At 38.2% G+C, this 16,705-nt stretch overlaps 1 protein-coding gene across 7 annotated transcripts in view; it reads left to right on the top strand.

The window, feature by feature from the left end:
* tnrc6c1 (trinucleotide repeat containing adaptor 6C1) overlaps positions 1-16,705 on the top strand; it is a 58,793-nt gene that overhangs the window by 17,773 nt on the left and 24,315 nt on the right. For 5 of the 7 annotated variants that reach the window (XM_051885382.1, XM_051885367.1, XM_051885385.1 and 2 more), the window contains exon 4: positions 13,744-14,055. The exons of the other annotated variants lie outside the window; for them this stretch is intronic. In XM_051885382.1, the coding sequence (XP_051741342.1) occupies positions 13,744-14,055 (312 nt within the window). The remainder of the gene's footprint in view (positions 1-13,743; positions 14,056-16,705) is intronic. 7 annotated transcript variants of the gene reach the window in all.

Here is a 16,705-nt window from a genome sequence, read left to right as displayed (position 1 = left end):
TCAATCTCCTTTTACAAACTGCCCCTTTTAAAATGTGCTGTGCTTGAGTGTGTGTTTTGAAGTGTGGTCCATCACTTTCTGAGTAAAAGGACCACCATAGTAATAATAGTTGAATAAAGGGATGGTGGAAGAAGCACATAATGGCTTATAATAGAGCTGTCTGTCTTCATAACGGTCCTGCCTGAATGTCAAACAGTTTGGTAGAACGCGGAGCGAAAGAACGCAGGCAGATGCGTACTGGTAGCGCAAGTCAGGTGAGCCAAGCTCTGGAATCTGCTCCGCAGGCTGTACCTGCTCATCTTCACGCACGTTCCTTTGATCATAAAGCTCTTGCTCATAAGACCCGGCCTGGACTAATTCCAGCCTAGGGTGTCAGACATGGCAGGTTACTGTGTGGTTCCTCTGTGTTTAGCAGTTAGCGGTGCTTCATCCCAGATTAGAGGCTTGTGCAAATTGCTTTAGTTTAAGAAGTGGCCTCAGTCCAGAGATAGCAGATTCCCCAGTGAAATTTGTAGCCTCATTGTTATGACGCAATGTTGGGAAAGTTACTTTGAGACTAAGCTAACCATAATTTAAAGTATTTAAACTATAGTCTACCTCTTTATGAAGTAGCTAGCTGCACTACAAGCTTTTAACAGCTTTTTGTTTTTAGCTAACTACATTTAAGCTGTTTAAGAGGGCAATATTGTTTTATAACTATTGGAAGAAATCAGAAGATCAGAAATTATCTGCCACAAAAGCAATGAGAACTTAAATACAGCTAATAAATAAAAGAAACGGCAAAGTAGCCTATATACAAATTAAATAAAGATGCACTACCATTCAAAAATTTGGGGTTGGTAAGTTTTTTTTTTTATTTATTTATTTATTTTTTTAATTGATCAAAAAATACAGTAAAAACAGTACCTTTCAAATGACACATAACACATGATTATCTGAGCTGTATGATGCTTTTGACACATTGGAGTACATAGTTAAAAAAAAAAAAAAAAAACCTAAATTATGATTTTTTTTTTTTTTTTTTTCTTCAACAGTACTTGGGAGTTAATCAAATTGGCTACATTCATTGTAAAGTTCAGACTCTAAGCTTTCAAATGACACCTATTTTGTGATTTATCTAGGCAGGAGTTTTGGAAAAATATGATTATTAATTTTTGATTATGATTATTAATGGTTGGATGCATTAAAAAGCTGTTTCTAAGCTTTAAAATGATACCTATTTTGTTATTCCTGTCATTGTTTGCTTAGTAATTTGATTCTGAATTTTTTCACGGGGGTGGTGTCCTTCCGGCGGGACACTTCGGGCTTAAGGGGTTGACTGTCACTTTTGATCAGTTTAATGCATGCTTGCAGAATAAAAGTATTTGTTAAATCTTTTCCCACACCTTTGAGCAGTAGGGTATATTTTTAAACAGCAGTATTTAACTAAATATTAATATTCTCCTTCCATAAGTTCCTGTCCAGTGTGATGACTCAAATGAGTTAGTCAATTTTTTTGTGAACCAATTCATTAAAATTAACCATTTCACTAAAATGATTTGGACTTTCCAGCGTTTCTTTAGAGAGATAAAGGCTACTGTCGGAAAGTCCCTTTGAGTATTGATTCAGTTTGCTGATGTGTAATACAAAGTGATATTTGACATTGTTATGTTATACTGCCACTTTTTACTGGAACAACTACAACATTTTGAACATCTGCTATCAATCATGCTGGAAAACAAAGTTGAAAAAAATTAACTAAAAACTAAAAAAATTTAACCTTTTTATTGAAATGCATCATTTTGGAAATTAATTGTTATATTGCGTAATTAATTAAGAAACAGACAATATTAATGCATTTTGTACAGTGTCAGTGTTATGACGATCCGATCATGTTGTTGCTCTTTGTTAGTGTATGTGCCAGAGTGGGTGTTCATATGAAGTGCGGTTAATTGAGGGTGACTATTCCTCTCTGCTCTGTGCTCATCCCATGAGGCACGTCCCCATACGCTCCAGTTTTCATGTAGAGCAGCTCCCAGTCTCCTTCTCCTCCTCATGCACGTCTTTTCTTCTCTCCATGAGAAACCGCAGGCCTTAAATACAGCTACATATTTAAACGCTGCTAATTAAGATCTCCAGACTCTTCTCGTTCGTGCAAGGTTAAACATGGAAAACTATGAGATTAGCATGATAGGCGAGCATTATCATTTCCCTGCAATGTCTTTCACTGGTTAATGATCTTATGTGTGAAGCCTTTGAAACGTGTCCATTGGCAGGGTGGGGTCACGCGTCACTCTGGGTTGTGTAGATCGTATTAGAGCTAATCTCACTGCTGCAGGGTATTGAACTCACTGACCACAAGCTGGCTATTTTGTTTGACATCTAGAGTTTGATACTGTAAAAACAAAAGATTATTCGCTTGTGCTGATGCAGCGCTAGTCGAAGTTGACAAAGCACACAGATCTCAAGCCATTTTTGTGATGCTTGATGCTAAGATTCTGTTACATTTATACTGTGGTATATCTGAGGCCCTGTTTACACCTGGTATTAAGATGCGTTTTGGTCAAGTTGATCACAAGTGGTCGACCCTAAATACAGGTATAAACAGGGTCTAAAACGTTTTGCGATTGTCCACTTTCAACCACTTCCAGACAGGGTCGAAAACGCATTCGACTGGATTGCGCTCATGTGGTCAAATGTGTTCGAACAGCCACAAAAGACCGCCAACTGACCTAATGTGTAAACATTATGGAAAGCATGCTAGCCAGACGGGATTTAAACTTTGTCGGCTGGAGACCCAAGTTTGGTTTGAAGATGAAAAACGCAGCAAGCACAATGTTATCTCACCATTCCTGATTTCTAACACGCACTCATCGCATTCGCCATGGTCTCGCGGCTTTTCCGTTGTCTCTGGGCGCATTTTGTCCATTAGATCAAAAGACAAACCCATACATTTACCCACCCATAGACCCTCCCCTCAAAGAAATCAGGACAGAAGTGGTTGAAAGTGGACAAAAGAGACTGATTAAAGCACCAGAGGCCTCATTTATAAAGATTTGATCTTAGAGTGTGCGTATGCTTAAATCCACGCCAGCGCTCATATTTATAAAAACAGTCTTTGACGTGGAAAACTTTTCTTTGTCCGATTACTGCAGGTTTTTGGAAATCTAAGCTATTCTTGCAGCTGGCCATTCTAAATGAAAGGATTTGGACGATGACTGGTGATCTTTTATATGTAAATGACATTAATTAGGTGTCGTTTACAACACGGAGAACTGAAACCATTCAGCTCGCGCAAATTCAAGATTATTTTTGATTTATAGATTTCACATCTGAAAGAGAGGCGTACACTTGTTTTCCGTGTGTACGTTCATTCTATGAATCACACGTGCGCACCTCTAAAAAATGATCATAAGATCAAATTTAGGACGGTTTCTGTGCAACATTTTATAAACGAGGCGCCAGGTGTAAACGTGGATGTGTCTCCCTCGTCTACTTGTGGTCCGATCGACCAAAACGCATCTTAATACCAGGTGTACTGTAAACAGGGCCTGGCTCCAAATCTGCATTAATACTACACGCATCTTTAATTTGTTATAAATATTTTTTTTGTTTGTGTCTGTCAATTTCCAATTAAAAAGTATAAAGTAAAAGTATCAGTAAAATATATATATATATATATATATATATATATTTTTTTTTTTGTTAATATATTTGAAAATGCAGTTTATTCCTGTGATGGTAAAGCTGAATTTTCATCATCATTACTCGAGTCTTCAGTGTCACATGATCCTTCAGAAATCACTCTAAATTGCTGATTTGGTGCGCAAGAAATAAAAGACATAGTACGTCTTTAGACATAAATAATGTCTTTAGTATAAATAATAAGTATTAATTTTTTTTCTTCTTTTTTTTTTTTTTAAGTCGTACTGACCCCAAACATTTAAATGGTTAAGTATTTATTTTGCTGAATTACCAAAAAAGGCTTTGCTGTGGGGTTAATAATGATTTAGAAATATAATATATAATTCAACTGAGTTCACATAGTTATCCAGTTGTTTTTTTTGTTTTTTAATTGTTGCTCTGTATAAACATGAAGAAGGATGTGTTTGGTTATTGCATCTGTTCTTGCTGACAAAGCACAAAATGCAGTGTCCCCATAGCCATTCAAATTACATAGTTCCTAACATAGCAATTATCATGAAAAGCATTACCCATCATTTCCTGTGCCAGCTGCTTGGTTAACTGCACATAAAGCTGCCTCACTTAAAACTATATTATCGGTTAACATCTGCTCACTCATTTTGACCTGTCAGTTTTTTTACATTTTGTGCGTCCTGTAGCCTATGTGAGGTTTGTTTGTGTTGTGAGGAAGTGACAGATGCTCTGCTGTGATGAGATCTGGGAGAGGCGGAGAGAAAAAAACAACTGCAAGGTGTGTATCTCCATAGCAACAAGCTTAGTCTGGGACCCGGGGATGCACAAGGTGTCTGTGTAAGTGCCACCCTAAGGAGAAATGCTCCATGTGTCTGGCTCCTGAGGACGTGCACAATTAGAGGATACCCGTCCCTCTGCACTCTGAGGCTGAAGATTCTCTCTAATTTACTGAATTTAAAAAGTGTTCACGGACAATCCAAATATTTTTCTGTCATTTTTACAGATTAATAAAAAGAAAAAAGATATCCGATGTTTCACTGCTTTAGAAATATTCTCTGAGTAAGGAATGTAAATAGGGGTTAGAAATTTATATAAAAAAAAATATATATATTATTCTAATGAAAGCTGATACGTACGTGAGAAGCTGGTTGACCAATGACAAGTTTCTGTTGTCTTTTACATTTTGAGAGCCAAAAAAAAAAAAAAAAAAAGGTAAGAGCTCTTGCCACAGAACAGGGTTTCTACAGTCATGGAAATCCTGGAGCTATCAGGCAATTTTACAAGTATTGATTAGTTTAATGTAAACATTAAACTAATCAATGTGTTTCTTTTTTTAATTCACCCCCTCAGTTTTTGTTTTTGTTGTTCTTTTAAGAACCCGGCTTCACACATACCCCTTTTCCACCTGAATAGTTTGCGTTCTGGAGTCAGACGCTGTTCTCGGCCAGGTGAACCTGCCGCGTGTTTCCACAGACTTGAGGAACGAACGCTGACGTAACGCTACTATGTGTTGTTTACCTGCCTATAACTAGTCTAAAAAAAACATTGTGCCTCCCTGTGTTTGTGCAGGCAGTGCGACACTTTGTTTTGTTGTTTACAGTACCGGGAGTAATTCTAGCGAACTGGCAGCTCGCATAAACTGCCGGTACTCTCGTTTGTCCTTTTCGGAGATAAAATGAAACCGTGGATTTACTTGCCTCACTCGCATGCTGGGTCTCTCTTGCGTGTATAGTTTTATATGTTTAGATGTAAAGAGCAATGTAGTGCAACGTTATTACATTGCTCAACGAGACCAGTATTTCTCCACCCTCCGCTCCCCGGCTCCATTCGAGACCAGCAAGCTTTTAGGGCTGGAGTTTAACCGATCTATCTGGGGTTCTGACAATTTGTGCTACCCTGTCAGATTTTGCTACCTCCCATTACCTCAATCCTAAACCTACCCTTACAATAATGCAAGTACAATGGTGGTAGCACAGTCTGATATAGCATTATTCATTAGAACAAGTACAAATCGACAGCGAAAAATGCTACCTATCAGATTATGCTTTGTTAATGTATACACCTACCCTTGCAACAATGCAAATACAATTATTTTGTGTTATTTATCATGACACAAATTAAGTAATATTGATGTGAGCCCGGGTAGGATAAAATGTCAGGAGGACACCGGCCCAGAACCCCCATATTCTGCTGTGGAAATGTACAGAACGGTTCGAGAACGGACACAGGCCAGGAAATCGCACTGGAACTGTGTCGGTTGAAAAGGGGTAACAGTATAGGAAAACTTGGATATATATAAGGAAGCCTAACAGTAGGTGTCCACTGGCGCGGGGCGGGCGGAGCAGAGCGAGCATTTTCAGTTCATTGCTGTGGAAGTCGAGGTGCATTGTGGGATTGTGAAGCTCGACTTCCATACGAGTGAATTGAAAACACTCGCTCTGCTCCGCCCGTCCCGCGCCAGTGGACACCTACCGTAACTGTAGATCTGGAGAAAATCATGTAAATTAAAGCTGTAGTCCGTAAGTTTTGCCTCTTTGTCGCCATCTGTGTTTGAAACCTACAATTGCAGTTATTTGCGGAATTATCATCTTTACGTGGGTTGTGCATCAGCATGGATGAATCTAATGTTTGTTTGCTGTCAGTCACCTCACCGGTGTGGATACTGTACTTCAGAATCACAGATTTTATGTCCTGGAAGTATGACCAAAATAAAAATTTTCACTGGAAAATGTCATCTGAACAAGTAACATGTCTGCCACTTTTGTTCTGACCAACTGAAGAAAAAAAAAAAAAAAAAAAAAGCAATAAATTGCACTGCCAATAGTGATTAAATCTAACAATCGCTTAGCTTGGATCTCGTCAAACCGTGCAAATTATTTGTGCAAAAAGATGAACAGTTGCATGCTCGAATTTCCTCCGGAAACTCACCAGTACCATCCAGATTAGGAAACATTATTACAAGCTTCCCATTGTGAATCGGGCTAAGTTAAGGAGATAGTTTTGAACACTGGCTGGTTATGTACTTGCTTAAAAATTGATTTTGGATAATTTTTAACCAAAAAAAGTTATGGACTGCAGCTTTAATAAAATATTATAATATATTTTATGAATATATATTTTTCTAGTTATGCCAAGCTCTTTGTTTTTATCAGGTAGAAATTGAGAAAAAAAAATCATTTAAGATCCTAATCCTTATTACAATGCAGGTCCTTTGAGGCAAAATGTTTTAAAACAAATTTCTATTTGTGAAGTTTTTTTTTTTTTTTTTTTTTTTTTTTTAATGACTGAATAAATAGAACTTTTTATTTTCTCTAAACTCTCTTGTCAGTTGTACATGATTTTAGTTCCATAACTATCATTGTAGCCTATGTTTTTCAAACTCTGTATAATTTTCGGGAAAACAAGGACGGTTTAAAATAGAGCATGGCAAAACATTTACAACAGAGTCTGTCAAAGTGACAGATAATGATTTGGTAGCACAATATCTGCCTGTACTCTCCTCCACAGACGGCCGCTAACATGCCATTGAGAGAGAGCGGCGTTCAATTATATTGACCTCAAAAACCTGTTCTCTCTGTGAGGTCTGATTCACATCTCCACATCACAATGCCTTTGTCTTGTCTCATAACTCACTCACAGTCTGAAATCGGTGCTGGAAAGTGCTTTTGATCAAAATAAACCCACTCAGCGCTTTTTGGCCTCCGTTTGAAGTCACAGCTCATATTGGAAAGCCTGTCATTACGTGTTAGCAGCATGTGCGGAGTGTGTGTCTGTAGTAGGAGGCGCAGTCAGTGTGCTGTAATTACATTTAAGGTGTCTCCTCTGTACTTAGACTGGGCTCAGGTCCTGTAATTTCAGCCTACCAAGACATGTTACACCATTCTTGTACCTTTAGTGCTTTCATCTGTCCTGTGAAGTCAAAGAATTGAACGTTTAATGCAGGATTTAATTTCTCATCAGTCAGTAAATGAAGCTGTATTCGTGAAAGCGAGAGAGATCTGTGGCGCACCGTGAGATGGAAAATACTCCCTCGGGCTGATATAATATGCTTTTTTTTTTTTCTTCTTTTTCTTCTATTTGAAATGAAATGCTTCTTAATTCGCTGAGAATTCAGAGTGCATTTGAGCTGTTTCGCAAACGGACGTCTTTAATATCTAATGCGGCATCCCCAAAAGAAGCTGATGTTTGTTGTTTTCCTTTGTCAGTTTTTTTCCCTCTCTCTAGAGCAGTGCCTAGGTTTTTGTTGAGACAGCATCCCATGAACATCCCAGGCACAAGCAGTGTTTGTTCAATGTTGTGGTTGCATACAGTAGAAGAATGGTGATTAAAAGAATCAATATGTTAATGTATATCAACAGTACATAATAGAATAATGTCCATTACCACAGACAATCATTTCGTTCTTTCTTTCTTTCTTTCTTTCTTTCTTTCTTTCTTTCTTTCTTTCTTTTTTAAGTAACAGTAAGGCACTTGGGGTCATGCACCTGCACAGTGTGGGTGTCAAAGCAGAAATGTGAAGCTCAAGTTTTTGTTAAAGCTTGTCTTGTCGTGGGACTTATGGAGCCCGTTTCCGCCACTAAATAAAAAAATAAAAACAGTAATTGTGACTTTTTATCCCAGAATTCTGACTTTTTGTCTCGTAATTGCGATTTATATCTCACAATTCTGACTTTTCTCACAATTGAGAGTTATAAAGTCACAATTCTGAGATATAAACTCCCAAAGCGAGGAAAAAAAAGTCAGAATTGCGAGAAAAAGGTTTCACACAATTGTGAGTTTATATCTCACAATTATGAGGGGGGAAAAAGTCAGAATTGACTTTATATCACACAATTGCGAGTTTATATATCAGAATTATGACTTTGTAACTCGCAATTGTGAGGGAAAAAAAGTCAGAATTGTGAGATAAAAAGTCGCAATTTTTTTTATTTTTTATTTTTTTATTTAGTGGCGGAAGTGGGCTTCCATAGGGACTACTATTCAGGACCGATGAACTAGTTATCCATCACCATCTTGCATCCACTGGCATATTATGTGAGTTTTTTTTTTTTGTTGTTTGTTTTGTTTATTGTGTCCATGCATACTTCCATTGCCAATCATGGTTTAAAAAAAAAACTTTAATAACATTTTTTAACATTTTATATTATCATATTTTTATTATTATTGTCATTATTATTATGATTTTTATTATTATTTATTATATTTTTATTGTTTTTATTATTAGTGTATCATTATTTATTATTATTATAATGCCATTTGATAGAGCTTAACTTGCATTGAACCAATAATATAACCGACCATAATAATATAATAATATAACAGTTCATAAAACAGATCCTTGCCAGATTTCTGTATCAGGGGTCTTGCAAGTTGTAATTCTTGTGTATCAGAGCAACAATGCTTTAAAATAAGTCTCAGTAAACTGGTTAGCAGTTAAAGCATTTCAGTTCACATGAATCTTCTAATGATGTAATTGTTTGAGGATTTGCGTTGTGTATCTGTATCCAGTGTTCAGAGAGCTGGATTTAGATACATAGACCCCCCCCGTCTCCCATTCGAGGACTCATTGCATCTCCCTCCCCCTTCCACTCTCAAACCTCCCCTCGCCAGTGCTGCGTTTTGATTGGACGAGCGCTGACAGTTTCCACAGAAGCTTCTAGAATACCCTTCATCAAAAGGCCCTGACTACAGCCATTTTTCACAGCCCCAGGGTGAAAGTGTGAATGTGCAGGTACTTCCATTATAATCAAGAGAAATTAGCCATGCGTTTAGCAGTCCATATGCTTCCTGTAACACGTTCATAATCGGCTATAACAATGGTCTGACTCAGACACGTATGTGAGAGGAGTGGAGGAATCTGTCGCGATTGGTCAGCCAGCTCGTGGCAGGCAGGCTGAGCTGGACTTAATCAGGGATTGGCGTCACCGATTCCAGCTTAGCACTGCGGCTGCGCCACTGGAGAGCGTCTGTGCTGCAAACATGCCATGAAAGAGAGCAAGGGGCCATGACTGGGGGAGGGACTTGCATGTAAGGGAGAGAGAAAGGGAGAAATTGAAAGGACATGTTCATGCTCAGTATTCATGTTTTCATGTAACGTTTAGGTTGCGTCACACTGGGCCTCTCCAGTGCATAATCTATAGTGTTATGTGAGCCTCTTTCTCAGCCTGTTGGAAAGAAGCAGTGGATCCTGGAGAATGTAGTTCACCTGATTACCACAAACCCTTTTTAGTGAGGAACTTTAGCCAGTGCTTTAAAGACCTGTGAGAAAACAGCAGATTTATACTGACACAAATGTGAAAGAGGTTGTGAGGGAGAGATGAGTTCTTATGTCAAGCCCAGTTTCACTCTTCATTGTACACTTTTAAAAAATAACTATTTTGTTATGTCTACTCAAATTCTTAAAGGAACTGAACTAAAGTGAATAAACCCAACTAAGCTGATTGTGTCAAAATAATGATTGTATCAAGTTATTTTTAAGTAAACTGTTAGCTAACAATTACACATATTAGCAAGCTAAATATACGTTTGATGTTAGGTGTTGGCAGCCAAAATATGGAACTGGTTACATCCATTGCATTTCCAAGTATTTGCTTTTTTATTAAAAGATTAGTTCACTTTCAAATGAAAATTAGCCCAAGCTTTACTCACCCTCAAGCCATCCTAGGTGTATATGACTTTGTTCTTTCTGATGAACACAATCAGAGAAACATTAATAAATATCCTGACGCATCCGAGCTTTATAATGGCAGTGAACGTTCTTCATTCTTTAGACGTTGATTACGGAAGGCGGTCTAGCGGAAGCTAGATATTTTACTTCATAACTTGTTAAATCTGGATTTTTAAAAAAAAAAAATTTTTTTTTTTTTTTTTTACACATGCATCGATTTGCTTCAGAAGGCCTTTATTAATGCATCAGGATATTTATTTATATTTCTCAGATTGTGTTCATCAGAAAGAAGAAAGTCACATCTAGGATGGCTTGAGGGTGAGTAAAGCTTAGGGTAATTTTCATTTGAAAGTGAACTAATCCTTTAAAGCACCTTGAATTCTTGTTAGCAGGCCTTCATCCCAAGCACATGCTCTGCACTTCACCGCAATGGTAACACCCTAAAACACCAAAATAACGGAACACTAAACATGAATGAGTCTTCCCCTTTTCTCAGCTTGGTACAAAATGCATAAAAGAACACTATGTAAACATTTACTCTCCCTATCCAGTTCCATGCAAAGCATAATGGGTTGTGGAAATCCTGTTCCCAGTTTATACAATGCTTCTTCAACACAATAAAATCACTCATGTAGTCCCACCTCTAATGGATTAAGTCCTTGAACATAATGAAAGTAAAATCGACAACATCTTGAAAGATTTTTTGTTTTAAGGGCCCGTCCACACGGAGACGAGTTTAGCTGTATACGCAAAAATTTTGTATCGTATAGGCGTTTCATCCAGTCGGATCCGGCGTTTTCAGAAGGTGAAACAGCTATTTTTTGAAACCGGGTCCCAGAGTGGAAACGATGATGTCATCACCCCACGTGTCGACCCTAGTCAGACACAGCTAACAGCACTAAACAGCAACAACAACAGCAATAGCGGACTACATGCTACTGAAGTTTGTATACAGCGCGCAAGGTTTATGCGCATGCTCCAAGTCTTATTCTCCATTTTTAGTGTATCCCTGTGGAAGAATTACAGCGCCACATACTGATCTGGCATGTATACTACATCCTTTTGAGTCGGTTTCAGTGGTTTCGTGTGTACGCAGATATTTCTTGAGACGAGGGGGGAAAAAAGATTGGATAGAGAAAGCTCTGGCTTCGTGTGGATGTAGCCTAAGTAAAGTGCAAAAAGCAGCATTTTTGCATGTATTTTTAATGTTTTGTTCAGTGAATGATGACAACAAAGTAGACAACATTGTAACCCATTAAATAGACCGTACTATTTAATCCAGAACCGGTAGTGTTTTTTGAAAAGTACCTGAACCGTGCAAAATTTCTAAGTTTCGGTTTCAGAAAATGGTTCTGGTGTGATGGGTGGGCGAAGTGCTCATGAATATTGTAGCAGTGAATGCACTGAAAAGCCCTCGCTGTACTCATATACGCTATTCTCATATTTCATCACCCACATGATCTAATTCCTAAATGACAACAATTTGCCCGTGTATATTAACCCTTTGATAAAAATAAAATCGCGACATTCAAATCTGTGGTCGTGCTGCCTTTGATTTAGAGAGTTGTCATGTTTAGATATAAACAGCTTTGTAAACAATCTTTTCTAACGCACAGTATTATTATTTCTGTTACAAATATTCTAATTATCACAGAAGTATACAAAAGTTCATTATTTAGATATAAATGCTGATGTATACGTTACTGATCAAAATAGAATAAATCACCTATTTAAAGTAACTGAGTGCTTCAAATAATGACTGTATCGATTGCATTGTTACGCCACTAGGTGGCAACAAATTACTGTTAAAAATGTGTCTATCACTGAATCATTCTTTCAGAAACAAGTGAAGTCTTTATGAATTCAACTTATCTCTGTCTTATCGTCTGTCTGGATCTTACATGTGTGTTCAAGCATCTTATTTGTGATGAATTTGTGTTAACACTTTACAATAAGGTTCATTTGTTAACATTAGTTAATGTATTAACTAACATGAACTAACCATGAACAATATCTTTGTTACTGTATTTATTAATCTTTGTTAATGTTAATAAAAATCCAGCTGTTCATAGTTTGTTCATGTTACTCACAGTGCATTAACTAATGTTAACAAATAAAACTCTTGATTTTAATAATGTATTAGTAAATGTTGAAATGAACATTAACAAAGATTAATAAATGCTGTAGAAATGCAGTTCATTATTAGTTCATGTTAATGTAGTTAACTAATGTTAACTAATGAACCTTGTTGTAAAGTGTTTGCGAATTTGTTGAGATTAGCAGTCTGTTAAATTCACTTTATGAGTATAATAAACCCAAAAAGGACTGTTTGAGTTGAGTATTTTGCTTTTTTTTTTTTTTCCCTTACTAATATTTTTTATTTGTTTAATAATTTTAATGGTACCGGAATCGTTAGGCAGAACTGGAACCGGAACCAAATTTTTTTTTTTACGATTCCCAACCCTAATCAGATGAGTACATAATTCCCTCATAAAGTATAAAATCTTGTACCTTTGCATTTTTCCTGGTTGTTATATAGGTACACTTTCAAACGCGTAAAATCAAAGTTTGTAATGTTTGTAATGTTTTTTTCCTACACAGAAAGTGAATAGGGAAAATACTAAAACGAAGATTGTTGAAAAAGTGTGTGGTCACTGTTGTGTTATTACAAATTAGCAATTTGCATTAACCAGTTGCGGAACTATTTTTGAAGTTTTGTTGTCTGTTCGGCAAGGTCTTTGTGTGAATGATTTCTGTGCATCAGTGTAGACCTATCTTTGAATGCGTTTTTGATATTTCTCTTTCACTGCCTAAAAATTCAGAAGCTCCTAAAGTCCCAAAGCCCCCCAAAAAAGCCCAAAAGCCCACGTAGTGGAGTTATCATAGTTTTTTTTTTCCTCCAAGCTTCTGCTCCACTACCAGACAGTGGTTTATCCCCCAGCAGATTATGCATCTCCCCCCCGTCTGCGAGATAGGAGTGCGTTACGTAAGTCCGGCACTCATTCACACAGATGTTTGTGCTCCCACTGCTTCATCTTTGCCTCTGCCTGAGGCGGAGATCTGCCTGGATCAGGCTCTCTGATGGCTAATTGTGTAACTGTTTCTACCTCCTCCACAACACTGAGGCATTAAGATAAACGGCACTTTCGTTTCTTTTCGTCTCCCTCCCCAAGAGCCCCTCTGCGTCTAGACCGGCTATGATTGGTAGAGACAGGCGAACCGACATCCTCAATGGTCTTGCACCTGCTCATCCCTCCCGAATCCTCTCATAGTCATCCCTCTAAAGACACTTCCTGTTTGCTTTCGTTACGGCATGTGCTAAAATTAACTTTATGCTTCCCTCTCCCCCTTCTCTCTCTCTCTCTCTCTCTCTCTCTCTCTCTCTCTCTCTCTCTCTCTCTGTCTGTCTTTCTCTTGCTCTTTCATCTCTGTGTCCACAGTGCCAGACTCTGCCAAGCCCAGCCCCACCCCTCCTCCCCCCACCAACCCCAGCACCGCCATCAACCCGTCCGTGCCCTCAGCCAGCAGCAGCACTGGTGGCAATGGCAAGCGCGCACCCTCCGGCAATCAACAGCAGCAGCAGCCAGCAGCCCCTCGCTACCCGCCCAGAGAGGTGCCCCCTCGCTTCCGTCAACACGAACACAAGCAGCTACTGAAGCGGGGCCAACCTCTGCCCGCCGGGAGCACGGCTCTTGCGCAGCCAGTATCTGCCAGCCTTACGCCTCAGCCCTTCTCCTGCCAGACCCACCCAGGTTAGCCTCTCCTCCATGATACACACGGGACAGCATGCTGAATCAGGGTGCAGCCCAGAAAACACTCACACCCTTTGTTTCAGCCAAAGTTCGTGACCATGTGGTCTGTTTTGTCATTTTGTTGTGTAACGTTGAAGGAAAGTGGAAGAGCTGGTTATGGTGGAGGTCGTTTGGATGCTGGTTTGTACGGGCTGTTGGTGATATTGGCCCTTGCTCATACAGGGTATGATACGATAACATAAAACTGCTTTTATAATAAACGATACATGGAGACTTAACAACAAAACGAACTACAAATAAGCAGAGAAAAGAAAAAGTAGAAGATGAGAAACAGCTGCCATGTTTCGTACTACATGCACTCATTGGAAACTAAAGGTTTCCAAAAGGACAATAAAATTTTTTTTTTTTTTTTATGGAACATTGCAGTATTTTTATTGAATATGGAGTATAATGAATGGGGATGGGTAAAAAAAGGATTTTATAATTAATTGCACTTTTAATGTACCCAACAATATACCCATAAATGAAATTGGAATTGAATTGAAATTGTTAATCGGAACTGAAACAAATCGGGAAATCTATATTCAGTTCTGATATTTAATTAAAAATACACTCTTAAAAAAATAACTCTTGTAAGTTATAACTGGCTAAAAAACGTGTCTCAAGACCTTGTCTTCCATTCCACCGTGTTGTCAAGCTATTTTTTAATCTAAGGGTGTCGGCCATTCACATAGAAGCAGAAGAATTGAGAGCCGCACTTTTACAACCCTGTGTTTTGTGAGTAAAACAGTAAAAATGACATCTAGTGCATGTTTACATTAAAAAAAAAAAAAAAAAACAATACAGAAGTAGCACAATTGAATGAAAAAGTGCATTCTGTGTGAACAGCCCCTAATGAGTGTGGCACAAAAGATGTGGTTCAATAGGCAGCAAAATGGACTTCTTTATTCATCACACAGACAGGGTCTTGTCGAAATCTCCTGTTGACATTTAATCATGCTCTTTTTGTTATATAGTGTTGTTTGAACTCATTCATGTGTGCATGTGCAGTAGGTAGTAGTGGATTTTTTTTTTTTTTTTTTTTGCTGTCTGTTTTGCAAGCAAAGGAAAGCTAGGTGGAGAGAGAGAAACAGTCATGCTGAGCTGTTCTTTGCTACTTCCTGTGTTTGGAGGCGTGTGGGTGTGCCAAGAGTGTTGTAGTTTGTACGTGGACTTGGCAGACTTCAGCTGTGTCTGTGGCTTCTCGATTGCTGTGGCGGAGTGAAAAAACGAGTTTGAGAGGAGAAGGGAGAGATGGCAGACGATCAGCTCTGTGGGCAGGGGTGATTCACAGCTTACAGTAAATGTGCGTGATTCTGAAGGAGTCTCCTTTGAATTGGGAGGAGGGAAGAACAGTCCATGTGCCAGCCCATATATGTGCCATGCCAGAGTATTGATTGGCTCTGGTCTGAAGCATGGGTCTTCAACATTTTTCAGGGCAAGGACCCCTTAGACGATACAGACATGGAGCAGGGACCCCTGATGCAAAATGTCAAACAGAGCTACATATTAAGCATATAGCCTTCAATAATAATATAAACCAACCATATTATGATATGCAAGTTATATTATGTTAAGACACTAGATTTGAACTATGCACAATATTGTTGTTGCACATGCATCGTCTGTATATCTGTATAATGGAGCGTTTGCCAGATCTGTTTCGCCAGTATGATATTATTACAGTATCAATTGATGGTGCTCTTACTTTTATTGTTTGAGGGTGCTTATATTTAAATTTGACTTTGATGTTTTTTTTACCCATGTTTTAATTTTTAAACAAATTATTTGTGATCAAACATTAATTGGGAGTACCGCTGCGGACCACCGGTTGAAGACCCTTGCTCTGAAGGAATCCTGTAGGAGTAATTGTAAATTTTATTTTATTTATTTAAGTAAATATGATGGTGCTTGACTGTGCCTATACTTTGTTGTGAATAAAAGCTAACATTGCAATCAGAAGAATTCAATTCCTGAATGAATGAATCTTTATAAGTCAGTTCTTTTTATTGAATCAAACACATACATCTTACAACATAATGTAGTTCTAGTAGTTCATATGACCCTGTGTAGTTAAAGACTTAGTTTTGTCAGTAGTATTTTGTGAAAACAAATTACCACATGTAAATTAAAGGATTAGTTCACTTTGAAATGAAAATTAGCCCAACCTTTACTCACCCTCAAGCCATCCTAGGTGTATATGACTTTCTTCTTTCTGGTGAACATAATTGCAGAAATATTAATAAATATCCTGACGCATTCGAGCTTTATAATGGCAGTGATAGAGTTCAATGAGTATGAGCTGAACAAAGTGCTTCGATCCACATCCATCCATCATAAACATACTCCACACGGCCCCGGAGTGTTAATAAAGGCCTTCTGAAGCGAAACGATGCGTTTGTGTGAAATAAATATTCAAATTTAACAAGTTCTGAAGTCAAATATCGAGCTTCTGTCAGACTGCCTTCCGTATACAAGTTATGAAGAAAGTGTAAACTGGCGTCGCCTCAATTACACTTTTTCCGTAAGTTTAAGGGAAGGCGTAGGACGTAGCATAAGCTTTGTGAACTGCAAGAGGTTTACACTCTCTGCGTACGTTGAATGCGGAAGG

Source organism: Ctenopharyngodon idella, chromosome 3, assembly GCF_019924925.1.
Source record: "Ctenopharyngodon idella isolate HZGC_01 chromosome 3, HZGC01, whole genome shotgun sequence".
Classification (NCBI taxonomy): domain Eukaryota; kingdom Metazoa; phylum Chordata; class Actinopteri; order Cypriniformes; family Xenocyprididae; genus Ctenopharyngodon; species Ctenopharyngodon idella.
Note: the sequence above shows the minus strand (reverse complement) of the source record. Positions and strands in the feature narration are given on the sequence as shown.